We start from the raw sequence: 18,562 nt of genomic DNA on the forward strand, positions 1-18,562 counted from the left end.
GGTGGTAGCTCTGTAAGACACTAGAAAACGGTGCATCTCCCGCAGCAAACATCGCTGTCCCCGTCTTTCCTCTTCTCTCTATCTTCAGTTTCTCTGTAAGCTTCAGGGAGGAATGTAGCCTGCATACTCAGAGGTGGACTGATTTTAATGAAGATGTGGATTTCATTCATTCATCCTTCACTCATTCCATGTATCCATGAGTTTCACGTGTTGGGCTGAAGTCTGGGACCCTGCAAATTTCATTCTGCTCTGCAAAGTCGTCACGTGGTCTTTCTCCAGTCGTAAACGAAAGCACATGCAAAAGGAAAAAGCTTGTTCTAGGAGAAGTGACTTTGTGAGCAGTGGGTAGCGTTGGGCCAGATCTGGGGGGGAGGGGGGGGGGGGAGTGTACAGGCCTGTTGGGACGTCTGCACACAAGAGCTTAGTTCCTCCTGCCTTCTGATTTCTAGTTGAATGCTTGTGTGTGGATGATGAGTTTGCCTGTCACATCCTCTGCATGTGGAAACTCTGCCTCCATTGGTTATAACCTGTTGCATGTGTGACTCTTAGAGGGTTTGGCGCGCTTGACTGCAATGAAGTTGAAATGTTGTCTTTCTTTGCCCTTGTTAATGACATTATTTATGATTTTGTTCCCGATTTTCAGGCCAGTTATTTCCTCAGTAGCAGAGCTCTAATGAACTTTGGCTCCCTCCACCGTGAAGTTTGCCCAAGCTGAAATATTCCTAGAGTTGCCGCTGCCTATCATGAAAACATTTTTAGTTTCCCATTTGCATGCCCTATAACATTTTGCTACTTGTTTATCTGAAATGAGACAACTGTGATTTCATCCTGCTGGTGGCTTGCTGCTGTAGCGTAGCACTTGCACAGTGTCTAACGGACGTGCTGTCACCTTCTCTCCCTCCTGCAGGGGTCCACCATTAGCAGTCCGCACACTCGCCGGAGAGCCACCACGCCTCGAGAGGGCGCACCCCGCAGCCAAGCCCCCAGCCAACCCCCCAGCCAACCCCCCATTCCTAACTCGGCATCGACCTCCATCCTGGGGTCGCTCTTTGGCAGCAAGCGAGGCAAACCCCCGTCCCAGGGCCACCCCTCTTACCCCTCAGCCGGCCAGCCCACCCTCATATCCCACAAGCCCCACCCGACCAACCTGCACCACACAGCACAGACGACGCACCCGGTGCCGGCCCAAGGCCACCATCCGCAGTACTGCCAGGTCCCACAGAACCCGCCGCCTTACCACCACCACCACCACTACCACCCGCCTCCCCACACGCAGTACCCCCAGCACCCGCCCCACGCCCCGCACGCACACCAACACGCCCACCCGCAGCACAGCCACTACAGCCAGCATTCCCATCACAGCTCTCACTCCCAGCACGCCGCCCACCACCACAGTCAGCAAGCGGGTTCGGCACCTGGCGGGCCCAAACCCAAACACAGTGGCATCAGCACCGTAGTGTGATGCTCCAAGCACCGAGAGGAGCCGCGAGGAGGGAACTCAATGAAGGAGGGACAATTGCTTACACCAAAGGGACTGACAGCATAGCTCTATGGCCTGTCCACTGTGTTTTACTGCTGCTGTGATGGAAACCTGTCACACGCAGTCGCCTGTTTCACCTCCAGGTCCGACTAATATGCAGGATGGAAATCGGACTCAAATCTTCCACCAGGGGCCTTTACTAGTTTGCCTGATTGTGCGCTCGGCCCTATCAGGGTCTTGTGGGTGGGGGTGGGTTCTGTACAGGAAGATGCTCTTTGATTTCCACACACACCGCCCGGCCGTGACGGCAAGTTGCTCCCCCACTGCTTCCTCCCCTCAATGGCCTGTCTTACTTTCACATTATCAGGAGGGCAGACGACCAGGGACGGGAAAATGGCCGAACGCTCTCTCCGTCACGGTGAAGGCAGAACTTGTTGCGCAAAGCCCGTTCTGAAGGTCAACTTTCCACTTTGGAAAGATCAGATCCTACCACCATGCGAGTGCTGTTTGTTGTCGCCTCCCTCATATGTAGTGAAGAACGTAGGTATAATCATTTCACACTAACTGAGATCAAAGGACAGGTGAGCAACTGAGTGGACCATCTCAGTCATAGTAGTTCTAGTGCTGTATTTACTGTAGATTACAGCTATACGTGTTGTCTCCTAGCTCTCATAAATAAATGTGCCAATTATTAATGCATAATCTATTTAGTCAAGACTTCATGTACAGTATATTGTGCGTAAAGTAATTTGTAAGATTATACTTACAATTATTATTATTATTATCAGCAAAAATGAATTTTATCAGTATTATACTGACTCTGTGGGAAGGGGATGTAGATCTGAAAGGAGTGAACTCCCATTCAGTCCAGCCTATTCAATTCTGGAAAAACGTTTTGCCTTTTCAAATGGATCAGACGGAGCCTCTGGATGGCAGCTGTTGCATATACGGGCCCCAAAATGGCGTGCTGTCACAGCGGAGGCCTCAACGCAGACTTCCTGTCAACTCTCACGAGTGATAAACAGGGCTGATTGGTTGTTTTAATCTCAGTTTACTACTCATACTCTGGCTGCTCGAACTGTAAAAATAATAAAGTGAGGAATATCAGAAGGAGAAAGACGCTCGGAGGCTCTGCTCATGTTACGAGCGCAGAACGTGTTGACCACGTGAGGTCTGTTGCCTTTCGCATATACAACAGCTGCTCTCTTGACTCTTGGGGAAAAAAATCAAACACGGAAAAAACTTTTCAAATCTTATTTTGCCTTGTTTTGTTTTTTTTTTATTCACCAACGAGGATCGGTGAGAGAATTATATCAGTTCTTACATAGTGAAGTATTTTTTTCATCTTTTTTCTATCATGTGTGCAATATCTTTGTACTGATTTTGTACATCAAGAACAAACAAGGCCTCCCTCCAATTTGTGTGTTTTTCCATGTTGCGTCATTATTTATTTATTTTTTGTTTTGGACCCCTGTCAGAGTCTTTCGGTAAATTAACGTGCGGCTGTCCTCGTGGCCTCATGAGGAGGTACAGACTTGGAGTTCAGTGAAATCTCTAGTAAGTTTTTTCCTTTTGTTTTGCATGTAATGTTATTGTCGTGAGGCTATCCTCTGCACATTGTATAACAAATCAGTGTTACCATAGCAAGTTTAAGTGCAATCATGTTCAGAAAATTCAGACTTGAACCGAGAGTGGAAATAAGTCTGTTATCTTGTTGTCCAGGATGAGATTCAGGTGAAAAAATAAATATCTTTTTTCATTTAAGAATAAATGTATATATACATATAAATATACATACATAAATACGTACTTATACAATAAACAGTGGAAAGAGGAATGTGTGTATATATTTTAATAAAAGAAAGGCTTCTCTTTGGGCTAAACAAAAATATTTTGCTGGATAAGCACATATGAAAGAACACTTTCATTTTTTTCAGGAAATGCAGTCACAATATACAAAATGCAAAACTGAACAACAGAACTGGGTATATGTAAAGAATAACTTTCTACATTCTACAAATAAGAGTCTATCCTAGTGTGTAAATTAGTGACAGTAATCTGTGTGTCCCAGTATTCAGGTTGTAAATGTATTTTAACATTCACAAAGAAATCCATCATCATGAGTCAGGCTTGGTCTAGGTTCCGATGGCAGACGGATCACGATTGGGACATTGATGCTCCGATGAATGTGTCTCTCCATGGATTCCATATTTTTTCTATAGATCTCGGGGGCGATGTAAAAGTGAGGAATCTGTTTATTTCTGTGTGTGTTGTCGTGCTTCCAATGTCTACAGTCATTCTTTGTGAGAACGTACCCCAACAATGCACTGCATGGATCTGATGCATCATGTGTCCTACTCACTGTGAGCTGATCGGGAGGGGGAAAAGAATCAGCCTATAACATTTTCGACTCCAGCTTTGGTTTTTGAATGATTCGGAATTAAGAACTGTTGACGTGTTCTTGTTGTTCCATGTTAGGCTGGTGGTAACTGAAGCTCGGCATGCATTTCATCAACAGAGCCATTGTGTAAATTACCAACAGAGAACATTTCACATCCGACGCTGAGGGCTTTCACGGTGTAAATACAGGATTTGATGTGTGAACTGTGCGGTCGGAGGGGTTTGTCTTTGTGAAGCTGTAAAGGGACCAAGGTGGGGAATCAAAGGAGCTGTACATAATGTGTATATGATCCGTGCTCTGTTCTGATGTCTGCAGTCAAGATCAGGATGTATATACAGTAGGTCACCTCACAGACGGACGCCGGGGGTGTTATATGAACATATCGATTGTCTCAGCCTCCAGCTGCATTGAACTGACATTTGTTGTAGAAATAAAAAGGAAAACTGACTGTTAGAAAGTTTGCTGCCATTTACATCAAGCTCTCCTTTCATACATGCACCCCCCCCCCCCCCCCCATACATACAAACACCCACATACTGTACACACATGGATAAACGTGCACACATCCTGCAGCAAGCTGTTCCGTGTGGCGTGAGACACATTTTTCGACAACAAAAAAAGGGAAAGACAAGAATGGCCTCATTTATATGTGCATTCTGTTTGTACAGTGAGTAGTGAATCAGTAAGACCCCAGTTATTGTAAAACTTCAACTGTGACAATGTTGAGAACGCAAAATAAACAAGTATATGACTTACAGTACACGTGCTGTCTTATTGCTCTGCAGGGTGTCAAGATATTTGACTATACACAGAACTTTATCTCATCGAGCAACTCAGTTCAGATTTATTGGATTAGGGACAAATCATCTCAAGACACTTCACGTAAAGCTGAGACCTTAGACTATTATAGAATAACACAACAGTTCCCACAACTACCAAACACTTAGAATGTGAAGAGAAACAAGACCTCTGGAACCAGACTCGGTGTGAGCGGACATCTGCCTCGACCGGTTGGTGTGAGGGGAGAGAAAGGGGGAGAGAGAGAGAGAGAGACAGGAACAGCTGTGTAGCCATAATATTAAAAATTCTTTCAAACTGCTAGTTTAAATAATTATAAGAGTGATATAGATGTAATGGTGTAAATGATAGCAGCTCCTGTCTGCAGTATTAAATAATAAGGGATGCATTATATATATCGATTCGATATATAATATAATAAAATAAATATATATAATTTTATATTATTATTTATTAATCAGAAATCGGAAATCATTACCTACTAAATGTCCCTTAAACACAGCGCACCTGGTCGCGCTCATGACATCTTACATCCATGACGGTCCATATCGGCGTCATGTGTTTACGTCGGATATATATATGTATATTTTGTTTTTGTATTAAACATATATTATACACATTAATTATTATTATAATGTAATAATGATTCTAATAGATATAATGATGTTAATGATATCAGCACCAGTCGGTAGTAGTAGTAATCACAATAATAATAATAATCAATATTACATATTACATATTGTAATATGTATTATAATATAATACATATTACAATATGTATTATTATAATAATAATACATATTGTTATTATAATACTATATTACTTTCAATTATTACTTTCAATAATAATTGAAAGTAATAATGATCATTATTATAGTAATAATAATAGTGATTCTAATAAATTATGTTATTATGATGGCAGCACCGCTGTATATTAGTAGTAGTAGTAGTACTTATACAAGTAGAATGTATTTCATATAATGAAATGTTAATGCTCTCTCCAGGTTCCACTAGCTCCACTACTGTTGCAGAAATCCACCAGAGGGCATTCTTAAAAATGAAAATCTGAGCCTTGACACCATCTATGGGTGAAAAGAGTTTCTGCTGCACACTGAACATGAGCGTTAACACAGATACCTCTCAGCTTTGAACCACATCTGTGAAGCTGAGGGAGAGGGACTGGTGTTCAGCCTCAGTAAATGTCCATTCTGCCTTGTAGCTCAAATTTTCCATAAAGAACCTGTTTCTCTTTTTTTGGGCCTCGAGCTCATTCATTATTTGACTTTCCAAAATATCTCATAGGTACTTAAATCTAAATCCACATTAAGCTGAACACGCTCACACCCGTACTTTGCCGCAACGTGCCCGCTGCGCCCTCAGCACTGCAGTGGATGTCAGTAATAAACAGTGTGTGGGGGAGCTTCAGATAGCCTCCACCACTGCTCCTAACAGATACCCTCTTATCTCCTGAAAGCAGATGGATTTCCTTCATGTCAAATGCGCCATAACTGAGCAGTGTTATTGGTGCATTCCTCAGTCTGACGCGGTTCTCTATCGACCGTGTAATTATTCTGAGCGAGTCACAGAAACGGGGGAAACCTGGAGGTCAGGAGGACTTTGGAAATGCTCTTAGCTCAAAGGAACATTGAACACATAATGAGATGATAAGGATGATTGGCAGCACAAGTGGTAACATCCCTGTTGGCCCGACTCTAAGAGGTTTGTATTATTTTTCTTCTCTTTCACAGTGATGTGGGTTAGACTTTCACTTACTTTCTCAGTCAGTCACATTCTCTTTATTACAGACACTTTCATTTAGTTCACACTCTGAAAATTGACTTTTATTTGACTGCATAGTTTCAATCTTATTATAAAACACAGCTTTGTGCACAGGGTCTGATTTTAAAGGAGAACATATCCACACTGTTTAGTTAGATTTCTCATTATTATGCAAACTGAAACCATCACATAGTGAATAACCTCCTCCTGATCCTGCAGGATGCCCCCTGGTTTAATCCTAGCTGCCTTCCTCCTCTGGGCCACATCAAGTGCACATCCTGTTGGTCGACCGTGCTTATATTCAGTCCTCCAGTCTGCTGGTCTGCAAGTGAACTGCAGTTCTTCAGGCCTCGTGGAGCTGCCTCCTCTGGCCTCACACACCACAGAGCTCCACGTGCAGGACAATCGGCTCACCTCGGTGTCTCCGGGCCTGTTTGACGGACTGGTCGGTCTGAAAAAGGTCTCACTGTCTGGGAACCCCTTCCACTGTGACTGCAGGATCCAGTACCTGAGGAGCTGGCTGCTGAAGAACAGAGCCGCCGTATCCGAGCAGCCCACTTGTGCCAGTCCAAGTTCCGTGGCTCAGAAGGCCATCGCTGAACTCACAGATGAGTACTTCTCGTCCTGCGGCCGGCTGAGCTGCACCGGTGGGACCTTCAGCGCCGCGATGGGAGCGATGCTGTGCTGGGTCATCGCTCTGCTGCTGTGGAGCTTGAGACTGGCCAAATCGTCCACCTTCACACTGTGCATAGACGACAGGCACGTGGGGCTCGAGGCCGACTCTCTGCGCTCACTGAAGCCCAAACACAGAAGGCGGTTGCACACCACACTGCCAGGGGTCAGTGCGGACTTGACTTCTTTCACTTGTACACAGGAACTAGAAAGGCCTCTTATCAGCATGGAGCTACTGCCACAAGTTCTGGATACGTTGCACAAGAAGCACAAAATGAAGATAAAGGCGACCTGAGCGACCTCTGTCTCTACCAGGAATTAGGTATTTAAATAAACACTACATGTGATAGAGCGGAGGCCAGTAACAAGGCAGCAAAATGAATCTGTTTGATTTGGTTTATTTATGGCAGTAAACTTGTGTTGCTGCTAAACCTTACAGTGTAACTTGGAATAGTGTATTCTTAGTATTTAAACTAATTTAGGCATGAAATGCACCACATAAATGTATCATAAAATGTATCTATGAACTTTTATGACTTCTTATTGTGTTGGGAATGAATGGGACCTAACCAGTCCTACAGGTTGTGGATAAATCCTGAATGAAAAAAGAAAAAGCACAAACTGGTGTGTAACCGTTCCTCACAATTTTCTTTAGTTAAGGTTTTAACAATGAGGGACAGCAAAAGGTTTTGATCGTCATTGTACTTCTGGGATTTAATTTTCTACTTGCTAATAAACGGGTTATGGCAGGAAATATATGGACACACTCAACAACGATCTCTGATCTGTGCAAATACTGGTCAACGCTCCCACAGCTAGACATAATGCAGACAGACAGTACTCTTAAGAGGACAATATTGCACATTGAACAGCTGCAATTACAGTACAAGTATTACCGTTATATTCATGCATAGACTTCCCAGGTTAAATGGATAAATGACTTCAAATGAAATGATAAAAAAAACAAAATGTTAGAATCTCAATATGCTTCATAAAAACACTTGCAATAAATATAGGATGATTTCAGCATTTGTAACAACCTCAAACATTTCTATCATCTAAAAAAATACTTAGTAGGATAAAATAAGGCAGTTCTTAACCTTTCGTTGATGAAAATCAGGAATTTAAAGACTTTCACAAAAACAATGCAAAAGGGCAGTTGACATTAACAGGTGGATCTTCTCTAACGCTTCTCTCAGTGTTGAATGTTTATGCCGCGTCATGACATAGAACATTGTCCACAGTGTTAGGTTCCTATGGGTTTATGCATTAAAGCCTCCTCTGCCAGGGCCTTGAATGAACATAAAGCATCTTAGCTTGAACTCTACTTAGGCACAAACTTCTCCTGCTCAAAGATCAGGTCGACGGCTTCTGCCACATCCTGCACGATGTGGCCCGGTTCCACCAGCAGGGGGTCGAACCTGAAGTCCCGGTGCCCGTGGAACACCGTCTCTTTGATGCTGCGGTTTGCATCCGAGGGCACCTCCGCGTTGGGGTTATAGACCCCTGTGCAGACCAGGACGGACTTACAGGAGGTGGCAGAGGGCAGAGCCAGCTCGCTCTCCCACAGGTTGTCAATGTCCTCATCCTGGGGCACTGCAGTGGTGGATCCCGTGGCAGCTGCCATCTTGGCGACGGCTTTGGGGTTCTTCCTCATTCTGTCCTCCAGGTAGCGGTTGTACAGATTGGCCCCATAGATGTCAGTCATAATATTATCCCTGCGAATGAAAGAGAAGAAACAGAATGCACAAGTCAGACATGATATTAATATGTCTGCAAGTTTTAATTTCCTGCTGCTCTATGCTTCTTCTCGGAAAAAGAAGCCATTCAAATGATGACATACTGAAGGCACACATACACAGAACAGCTGTGCCGGCACAACAGCAGCAGCATATGTGATAAAAAAAAAAAAAAAAAGCTGAAGTGAAACATGACAGTTCTGTCACGCATGTAGTTTCAGACCAAATGATTGAGCAACATCTAAATAAAGTTACGTCCATTCTATCAGCTGCTCTGTGCCTGTTTCCAGTGCTTTCAGTTTCCTTAGACAGCATCAAAAGTGAATTCAGATCATGGTTTAGTGTTTCCCATGTGTTGTTATCTACATGGAGGGGGGGGGCGAGAGACTTGGTACCTTACCCTATAGCGTAAAGAGACGTGATGGGAAGTTTCCATTGCCGCTCCATGGCCTGGCTTCTGATGAGGTACTCTGCAAAGTGGTAGGTCAGCTCGCTGGGTTTTCCCATGAGAGCCTCGTACTTCAGCTCTTTACCCGTAATCTTCTTGTAGATGTTCTCTAGACACACAAGAAACGTCCCGTGGCCGAACCTGTGACGGAACGAGACAGCAGAAGTTCAGAAACGTGATTCTCCTCAGTCATTCTGCAGCTTTACGAGGCCTGTGCTAGACTTGCTTGTTACAGTTTGCGTGACAATGCTTATTTCCATTGGTTTACCGTGGAGAATTGGCCTCAGCCATCCACATGAGGTCCATGTTGCAGGTGAGCAGGGGGAGGTGGGGCCTGTTCTGGGTTTGGTGGACACCGCTGAGGTTACCGTTGGTCAGCAGAATGTCGATGACCAGCTGCAGGTTGGTCTCCCATCGGACCGGCTCGCCGAACAGAATCACAGCTGTGTGGGAGATCATACAGGAAGTTGCATATCGCAGGGGAGAGTAAATCAAATCGGACAATATAGACAGCTACGAAACCTTTACAACAACATAAGATGTTGGTACCTTCAACCTTGGGATGGGTGACCAGAGCACTGGACTGAAATGAAGGAAGGAAAAGTCAACACATGATATATTATTTATATTTCCACAGCACATTTCTTTATATCTCACCGGCAGTTTGGGTCTCCTGTTGTGATCCACCATGTCCAGCAATGGGTACGATTCCCTCAGCATGTCGATACTCACAACATTATTAAACCCCAAACTGTAGGAGAAGTGTCGAGTGTTATTCAAGTACAACTTTTAAATAAATCGTTTTTGGAAAAGACATTAAAAACTCCAGGTTACTTTTTAGCTATTTCCAGGACTGGTCCTTGTCCCGACACCAGCACACACTTCTCATGGTACTTCTTGAACATCCTGAGTGGACTATGGGACATGATGACTTGATCTTGAGTGATCTGCAAACACAGCAAGTGTCAGGAGAGGTTAACAGAAGAGACGAACTGTGTGTGTTTGATTCAATCTTCACACAACAATCACAAATCCTCTGTTTCAGAACTCACAGGTACTCCCAGGATGTGGGACAGCTGGTCGGCCTTCGTCTGTCGGAGGCAGTTCCCCGCGTTGGTGACAAAAACCACCGGCACCACAAACTGTCCCTTAGAGTCCACCAGCTTTTCGAAGGCCCTCTTGGCGGCGGGGATTGGCATCCGTCCTCGCACCAGCACGCCATCGATGTCAAACAACAGCCCAAAGTTTGGCTGTGGCTGGAGGAGGACAGACGAGGCACAGGTTAACAAGCATAAAAGCAGCGAGCGATAAAATCCAACAGCACAGTTGAAAAATAAGCCAAACAATGCAGATAAAGGACGGTCTCTGATATTAAACATGAAATAATTATCATGATAAAGATGAATTCCCTGACTAATAGGATCTGATGTGTTTGATAATAACATGGGAGTGTGAAATGATTTATCATGTCATATTAAATGGCAATGCTTTACTTTAAGCATGTGTTATGTCTGTTGTTATTATCTATACATGTGACAGTGTTTTCCTAATGACATCAGTGACACATTTAACTCAACGTGGAGCTTTTATTTTATTTCCAGAGATGCTTTTTTTTCCTCCTATATAACAAATAATCTCATGACACAACATGGAGTCTGTACTATATCTGCAGCCATATATAATCCATAGTGGGGATCCTATGGGGAAACGGCAGTACACAGAGGCTAGGTGATTGCATTGTTTGTGTATTAATAATTTATTTTTCTTCCTAGGTATTTAATTCTCCAGTAACTGGGACCCAGTAACCAAAGTGGGAACAAGACTTGTTTTTCTCATGGGGGGTGGGGGTGAGAAGCCCAGTGGAAGCTACATCCCCTGTTGTTTCCATCCCTGCCAACACATCCGCAGCGGACCAAGTTGCATGCAACACCGTCGGCTATGCAACGTCGATCTGGCACATAATGAATTTTTAAAAAGAGGAAAGAGAGAAAAGCTCCGTGTCGACAAAACGCATTGTTCTCGCGTGGGAGTGGGAGTGGGGGGCAAACCGTACCTTGCTATAAGACTGAGTTCCGCAAAAGCCGCACCGGGAACCGACTATCCCCGCTTTGCGTCGGGCTTGACGGTTACTCAGGGTGTGCAAGCCCCGGCAGAACGACAGGAGGCCCCTCATCTCCCTTTACACTAGCACCGAGAGGATTTTAAAAAGGAAAGAAAAATGAAAGATGAACACAAAACCAGAAAAAAGGAATCGGGAGCAGCGCGCGCAGAGCAGGAGCCGGCTCGCTCCGGCCGCTCGCTTCTTTTTTTCTCCTCCTGCTCCCTCCCCCCTCCCTTACCGATGTTTTCTCGCCTGTTATCCGACTGGGCGACACCCGGTGACGACACAGGAGGAGGAGGAGGAGGAGGGTCCCTCGCCGCATCTCTGCCAGAGGAGGAGGAGGAAGGAGACGCATCTGCACTCCAGTGAAACCCCCGCTGCCATTTTAGACTCCGGCGAACACGACTCGGAGCTCCCCGGGCCGAGCGCGCGCCGGTAGCGCGGGGACGCACCGGAGCGATACGTCAAAAACACACACACGAGCTTATTGAACACCTCTTTATTCCCCGATCGATGTGTTGATTGATCACCGCAGCGTCCTGTGAGGGCACGAGGTGATACTCTGAGTCTCCCACGTCCCCTTCTCCATTTTGCTCCCCGGCTCTATCTTTAGGACCCTGAACCAGTTTGGTCTGCCCATTCGTCGTGGACGCGCCTCGGCTAAATGTGCTGCAGGAAACCAGAAGGAATTCCACGTGGAAATGTGAACCCCCTCACCCAGCCCCGCCCTCTCCCCCATTTTAAGATTTACCCAGAAAGCCCGTCTGTATTTAGAAGCCTGCGTAGAAACCTTGTGTTTTTCCTGTAAAGATGTAACTCTGCGGACATCTTGGTAGAGAAGAGAGGAGGCAGTTTCATCCACTTTGTTCAATGTTGTTCTGCAGATTAGAAAGTCTCCCACAGGGGCATCTCTGAAGATCTCGGGTGGCTTCTGCAGGAGATGCTTAGGGGTGCATAAACAACTGGAAATGCTCGTTTTTACGTTTAACCTCTCACCCTCAATGCTTCTTCAGCTTCAGAGGAAAAACAAGTCCTTTTTACATGAACAACTTTAAGACACAGAATGTGGTTCTTTTAGGAGTTTCTTCAAGGGCATTGAGAAAATGTCCATTAGGATTTGGTGCTACGCAAATAAACCTGAATTAGGCTTAGTATTGTTTTTATGACTTATCATACAGACTTCTACTGTAACTCAGTTTGAACTTCTTATATAGCAATTGCTTGAGTAGAAACCTATAAAAGCATACCAAAAAAAACCAAGCAAAACGCGTGTTACATTTAAAACAGACCAAAAGTCCTCCCCGTGCTCCTCCAACTTTATTGATAGTTTAAAATTTCTAACATTTCTATTTTCTAGGACTTCAGTTGCACTTTCCTTCCGACTTAAAAACTGAGTACAAGCAAATGGTATTTATACAGTAGTCTAAGTGATATTGTACAAAAATAACATTTTGTTTTCTGTGAAAAGATTTTTCGTTCCCAAATAACTCCTGATTCTGCTGTTCTGACAACTGTAGATGTTAATTTTTTTCCAAGGTAAAAAAACAAACAAACTCCAAAGCCATTATTAAAAGGAAAAGTCTACCTTGGACTGTTACATGATATTTAAATTGTAAACAGACTTCTATAAAAGAACTTGTTTCTTTTAACACCTCCAAAATTGTATAGCTTAACAATATAACATGTAGTTTGTTATCACCCTCTTGGCTGCTTATTGGGCAGAAATTCTTCAGGTTGTGAAATGTTCAAAACCATACTCTCTTGGCCAACTCATATCCCACTTAAACAAACCAAAATAACCATACATGGAAGTTCGGTTTCTATTTACTCCCGTCAGCTGTCTCATTTTAGAGAGACTCACGTCCACAAGCTCAGAGGTCCTATAGATGCCCATGTGTGTAGTCCCATTTTATTGATCTCTGATCGCCAGTGGCTTGGAAAGGGGGGTTCTTTTACAAAGCATTATACATAACACCGCTACCAAACTAAAACATTTTTGTATTGAATGCAGAAAGATATTTTTTCAACCCCTTTCATTGTATATGTTGAGAGGCTCACTGGCCTGGAACTAGCCTCTGTTAGCCAACCTTTGGCCAGCGAAGAGGATTCAGAGAAAATAATACAACCAACCATCAATCTGAAAAAAGGAGGGGCAACAGAGGGCACTGATTATGCGGTGGCTTCCATGGAACAATCTTTTGCCAGGTGGCCCGCCTTTCCGCAGTTGTAGCAGTTAGTCTCGCAAGCTTTTCCGCAGTTCACAGCGACGTGACCGATCTCGCCACACCTAGGAGAGAGGACATGTGTTAGTTTCTTCAGAAAAAGAAAAAACGAACGTGGGAAACTTGCACAAAAGTGAAGTTAAATAATTGGCATCGAGTGGCTTAAAAAAGGAGGAAGAGTCGACACTCACCTGTAACATTTCACCTTCTCGCAAAGTTTCTGGATGTGGCCAAACCCACCGCAGGAGTAGCACTTCTGCTCGTTGGCATGATCACAATCACGGGCAACGTGACCAGCTTTGCCGCAGGTGTAGCAGAGCTGCTCCCTATCCTTTTTGGGCTCCTTGCAGTCCCGGAAAACGTGACCAGTCCCGCGGCAGTTGTAGCACGCTAGAAATGACAAAGACAATCAAAATAAACAAGTTTGTCAAAAACACAATATAACTAATAAAATATGATTCACTGTGTCCTGATAATGGCCTACTTTTCCCCATCCTTTACTTTTAGGCTAAAACAATTAACTTAGGACCTTTCTTTGCCTGCAGCCCATCTCTGCAATAAACCGAATATTAAGATGCTCCGACTCTTTCAGATTAAATTTATGAACGTACCCTTAATAATTTTGGTACAATTTGGTTAACTAGTAGCCTACATGAGCTAACATACCTTGTGGAGCGGCAGATGAACTATGGAAACCGCTTCTCTCCCCCTGTGTGTGATAGACTTTTCGAAGATGTTTGGACAAATTACTCGCGATTCCACTCACACATTCAAAGTCGTATTGTCAGCATTGACTTTACTGCAAGGTAACCACACTTTTCCAAGTGTGATCACTTTGCAATTTGTTATAAACCGAAGCATCTCAGTCTCTGCGTGTGCACATGTGGTGCATATGAGTGAGAGCCGCACTCCTGTTACATTCATCCTCAGAGAGAGAGAGATCTCTAGTCTGAATTAAGAATAGTGTAACGCATTATCGATTTATGTCTAAATCAGAACTAGAAATGTTGAGACAAAATGTGCAAGATAAGTATTGATCAAAAGTTATACGTAAACAAATAAACACGGCACCTGAGCCTATTTATACTATGGTAATTTAGCACCAGGGCTCATCTAATAGAGAGTGTCAGTACTCCTCCCAAGCAGTGACGTACACAATGCACACGCCTTTTATGCATGACCTGGCTGATGCTTTTCATTACATTTCAATTGTATTATCAAACCAACTAAATATAAATAATTGAGAAGAAGAATTGAATACACACCATCCTCAGTTTGGTCACACTCCCTGGCCATGTGTCCTTGTTCTCCACAACGATAGCAAAACAGCTCTGTAGGGACAAAGTGATATTACAAGATGAGAAGATGATAATTTATGGCTTTAACATAATTACTATGCTCACATCAGAAATTCTGGGCCGAGACACAGCAAGGGCAGTACATAGTATAATGTACAGCCTATACATATGTTATATTTTATAAAATGTATATTGCACTGGGTGTGTTGTGCATAAAATAAACCTGTACCCTTGGATCGTCCCCGTGCCCGGCCGCGTCCACGTCCAGCACTGGCATTGGGACAATGCTTAATCCAGTGACCAGAGCGGCCACATCCGAAGCACTCGCTGCTGCTGTTCATCTCCATGACCTTAAAAAAAAAACAAACATGTATATCAGTAAAGAAAATTCAGCTAAAATGTGTACAAGCATTTTGCATCAAAGCCACAGACAGACAATTCTTTCAGACAATATTTGTGTGAAGCACCAACTCCCATTTTCATGAAAATTGAACTCTGACCCCCATAAAGGCACCACGTGCATTTATGGGCATCCCTCAAGACATCAATGCCATCAATCATACATGTCACGCAACAATTACTGAGGGAAATCAGTTTACGGGGTTTCCATATTCTACATTTAGGTTCAACTAAACACTACCAGGTCGTCTCTCTCGCCGAATGCATGATAGTTTAAGATGCCGTAACACACTTTATTATGCTGCGTATCACATTTGGTGTAGAAACCTGTTGACCACTAGTTGTACATTTTAAAAGGGATTCAGCTGTTGACACACTGGCAGAAGAACAGCTGGTGTGCTGATGATTTGGGGGGTTCTGCTGAGCAGCAGAGGGGGGCGGGGCTGGCGCCATTGATACTGTGCCATCAAGAACCACCAGAATGATTTAGACAATTAAATAATCATGCATGGTGAAATGATTTTTGACTGTATCCCTGTTTGAGACACAGGTCGATAGTGGAAGGGACAGTCTATCATAATGATCTAATCTACAATCACAGGAGGGGGAGGGTTGAACTGTGGGGTCTATTAAAAACATCGGCATGGGGACTAGATCTAACTATTGAACTAACTTACATGATTTCCTCAATGGAATCATGCCGTGATCGCCATAGGCCAAACTTCGGTTTGCTGACGCTGCTAAACACATCGAGTCAGGAAGAATGTGAGTTAATGAATAATCACAGTCCTTGTAATGAGTGCATTAACGTTGACGTAGGATGACAACACGGGGCCGCTGCGCTTCATTTCTCATCGCGTTTAGATAGTGTGGGGGTAACTTGTTGCTTCTTTTCGCCGTTAGCCTCTCCCCCGATGGGCCTCGGTTTACATCTTACATAATAATATTTCCGCACTCGCCACATGGACACTCGTGTTCACGATTCCCTCCCGGACAGGTGAGGTTATGCCATAACTAGGTCCGATCTACTGCTGCACCTTGTTGCTGCTGCTGCTGCAGCTACAGAAATGGCCATGGAAGCATGTCTGCGATCTTATGCTAACTCGGGAGAGCTAACTCCAGAGGGCAGGCACATCTTGACGTGTTAATTAAACATCTGCAAAGACGTGAGCCGAGGGCCTGAACACTGTAAATATGACTCGATTCGTACGGTGCGCTCGCTTTGGTCTTTTAAGCTTGATAAGTGGACCTGGGATCATAATTCCGACCTAATTTGGTGCTTGTAGAACAGAATCAAATGCCAAAGGTTGGTCCTAGCGTCGGCCTAGTCACGTTGATCTCCCTGCGTACTCGCGAGACGCTCACGCTGCTAGCTAGCGCATGCTAGCATTCCAACGAGCGACCACGACCAATACGCACGGTTCAGTCGACGATCTCTCCTCTTCCTCCGGTGAGAAGGTTAGGATCGTGCACTTATGGTGACGGAGATTTATCGTGGAGGGACGCTGAGGGCTATTCGAGCGAATATGGCTTAAAAACAAAATTTCCCGCGCAGTGCGCACACGCCACAGTCGTGGTGACGAGCTAACGCTAGCGGGCCGGACACACAGCCCGACGCTGCGCTACAGAAAACCACACGAGCGCGTCTTCACAAAAGAAACCCGAGCACACGGAACATTTCACACCACAGTCAAATTGATCACATGAAAGTTGCAATATTAACAAGAGTAAAATAACTACTGACCTCATCCATTGTAGGGCTCTTTTAATTCTTACCTTGCTGGCTACCTAGCTGTGTCAGTGTTTACGCCTCCTTCTTTGCGCTACATGCGGTGTGTGAGCAGGAGTTCCTGAATTGTCATTCAGTAAAAAGCCGCATGCTCATTGGCCGGCTACCCTGCAAGCGGCCAATCACATGCGGGAATGTCTGGACACCGCCTCGGTGAATCAGCCAATAACGGCAGCAGAGTGATCCAGTTTCCCTGAATCGATTCCTGACAGAAAGTTAAAAATCACAAACATGGGTAATTTGTTGTTTGATTCTGTTTTAACATTACAGCCAGTAGTACTCATATTACTACTACAAAGAAAACACGAACAAACACAAGACCATATAAAGATAAGAATAATGATGATATTCTCAAAAATGAAGAACATAAACACAGGTCATAAAATGTAATTGTTCTAATTTCAACCTGAAATATGACGTGTTTTCATGCCATCACTAGTGTTGGATGGTCTCAGTTTACTATAGGGAGTTACTCATAAAAACCGTGTAATTTAGCACTTGTAGTAGTATAGAAGAACAGATTTGTGAGAGCAACATTTATCGTTTAGTAAACTCTCAGGCTTCCTCTCAGAGTTTTTATTCATTTGAATTGATAGCAGCCAGGTCTTTGTTTGTGGAATCTGAACAACTTCTCTATAAACACAGCAGTAACTATGTATTTAAAAAAAATTAATCATGCACTGTGGCCTTCTACAAATTAAAAAAAGAAAATATTGTATTTACCTTACTGAGAATAGTTAAGGGGGAAACAGATATTTAAACGTCCTACTCACATCACAAGTGACGGTACGTGCCACTAATAAAAAACAGAAATGAACAGAAATGTGTCTGCAAGTTAAATTCTTAAAATCACTGATATAATCTATAATTGTACGTCTATTATCATAATAATCAAACAGTGGGGTGTGTGTGTGTGTGTGTGTGTGTGTGTTTATAGTATTGAATAGGCCCTGATGTGGATCCTTCTTATTTATAAAGACCTGATTGCATCACATTTTGAATACTAAAGCAATAAATCCATGGGTGCTGGAAGCATCTCAGCTGACTGGCCTGAGTGCTCAGTCAGATCAATAAGTGGGAGAGGAGCAGTCGTCTCATTTTTAAGGTGGATCTGGTTATAAAGCCCTGAGATGGTGATTTCTGTTCCCTGCTGTCTCAATTTTTTTGCACCTCACAACAGTTAATACAAGCAGGGAAAGATAATAATAAATATTGCATGGCATGAGAGTGCATCATCATAATATCCCATGCTGACTGATGACATACATTGGTGCATGTGGGGAGGAGTACCTTAAGAAGGCCCCTCAACGACAAAGCCCTGCCCTCATCCTCACAAGAGACAATACTTTTTCTATTTCTCTTATTTGTCAGATGAGACGTCCCATTTGAAAATGCTGTTTGCAGAAAAGCAAGGAGTTACACTGGTAGACTAAAAG

At 43.8% G+C, this 18,562-nt stretch overlaps 4 protein-coding genes across 11 annotated transcripts in view; 2 read left to right on the forward strand and 2 right to left on the reverse strand.

Moving 5' to 3' along the window:
- LOC133957116 (IQ motif and SEC7 domain-containing protein 1-like) overlaps nt 1-4,638 on the forward strand; it is a 90,062-nt gene extending 85,424 nt beyond the window's left edge. For 4 of the 5 annotated variants that reach the window (XM_062392552.1, XM_062392553.1, XM_062392555.1 and 1 more), the window contains one exon: nt 908-4,638. In XM_062392552.1, coding sequence (XP_062248536.1) covers nt 908-1,462 — 555 coding nt within the window. In that variant the 3' untranslated portion in view covers nt 1,463-4,638. The remainder of the gene's footprint in view (nt 1-907) is intronic. The other variant, XM_062392556.1, reaches the window with a different exon arrangement.
- A 1,373-nt stretch (nt 4,639-6,011) lies between these two features.
- gp9 (glycoprotein IX platelet) lies at nt 6,012-10,481 on the forward strand. Its single transcript, XM_062392008.1, has 3 exons — nt 6,012-6,398; nt 6,678-7,452; nt 10,363-10,481. Exon 2 carries the CDS (start codon nt 6,679-6,681, stop codon nt 7,423-7,425), a length of 747 nt encoding a protein of 248 aa, XP_062247992.1. The 5' UTR covers nt 6,012-6,398; nt 6,678; the 3' UTR covers nt 7,426-7,452; nt 10,363-10,481.
- LOC133956735 (haloacid dehalogenase-like hydrolase domain-containing 5) lies at nt 8,451-11,638 on the reverse strand. The gene is made up of 8 exons (XM_062392007.1): nt 11,371-11,638; nt 10,370-10,573; nt 10,152-10,264; nt 9,975-10,068; nt 9,867-9,900; nt 9,586-9,760; nt 9,270-9,458; nt 8,451-8,848 (listed from the first exon to the last, which is right to left on the reverse strand). Exons 1-8 carry the CDS (start codon nt 11,488-11,490, stop codon nt 8,455-8,457), a joined length of 1,323 nt encoding a protein of 440 aa, XP_062247991.1. The 5' UTR covers nt 11,491-11,638; the 3' UTR covers nt 8,451-8,454.
- A 1,078-nt stretch (nt 11,639-12,716) lies between these two features.
- Nucleotides 12,717-17,266, reverse strand: cnbpa (CCHC-type zinc finger, nucleic acid binding protein a). Of its 4 annotated transcripts, none has more exons than XM_062392011.1 (6): nt 17,114-17,266; nt 15,168-15,288; nt 14,906-14,971; nt 14,307-14,363; nt 13,832-14,030; nt 12,717-13,705 (listed from the first exon to the last, which is right to left on the reverse strand). In XM_062392011.1, exons 2-6 carry the CDS (start codon nt 15,283-15,285, stop codon nt 13,588-13,590), a joined length of 558 nt encoding a protein of 185 aa, XP_062247995.1. In that variant the 5' UTR covers nt 15,286-15,288; nt 17,114-17,266; the 3' UTR covers nt 12,717-13,587. The 4 variants fall into 4 exon arrangements, with proteins under 4 accessions (XP_062247995.1, XP_062247994.1, XP_062247996.1 ...); XM_062392010.1 differs by having other exon boundaries at nt 17,082-17,231; XM_062392012.1 differs by lacking the exon at nt 17,114-17,266 and adding an exon at nt 16,015-16,077.
- Nucleotides 17,267-18,562: the final 1,296 nt, after the last annotated feature.

The sequence above is a fragment of the Platichthys flesus genome, chromosome 7 (assembly GCF_949316205.1).
Source record: "Platichthys flesus chromosome 7, fPlaFle2.1, whole genome shotgun sequence".
NCBI classification, from domain to species: Eukaryota; Metazoa; Chordata; class Actinopteri; order Pleuronectiformes; family Pleuronectidae; genus Platichthys; species Platichthys flesus.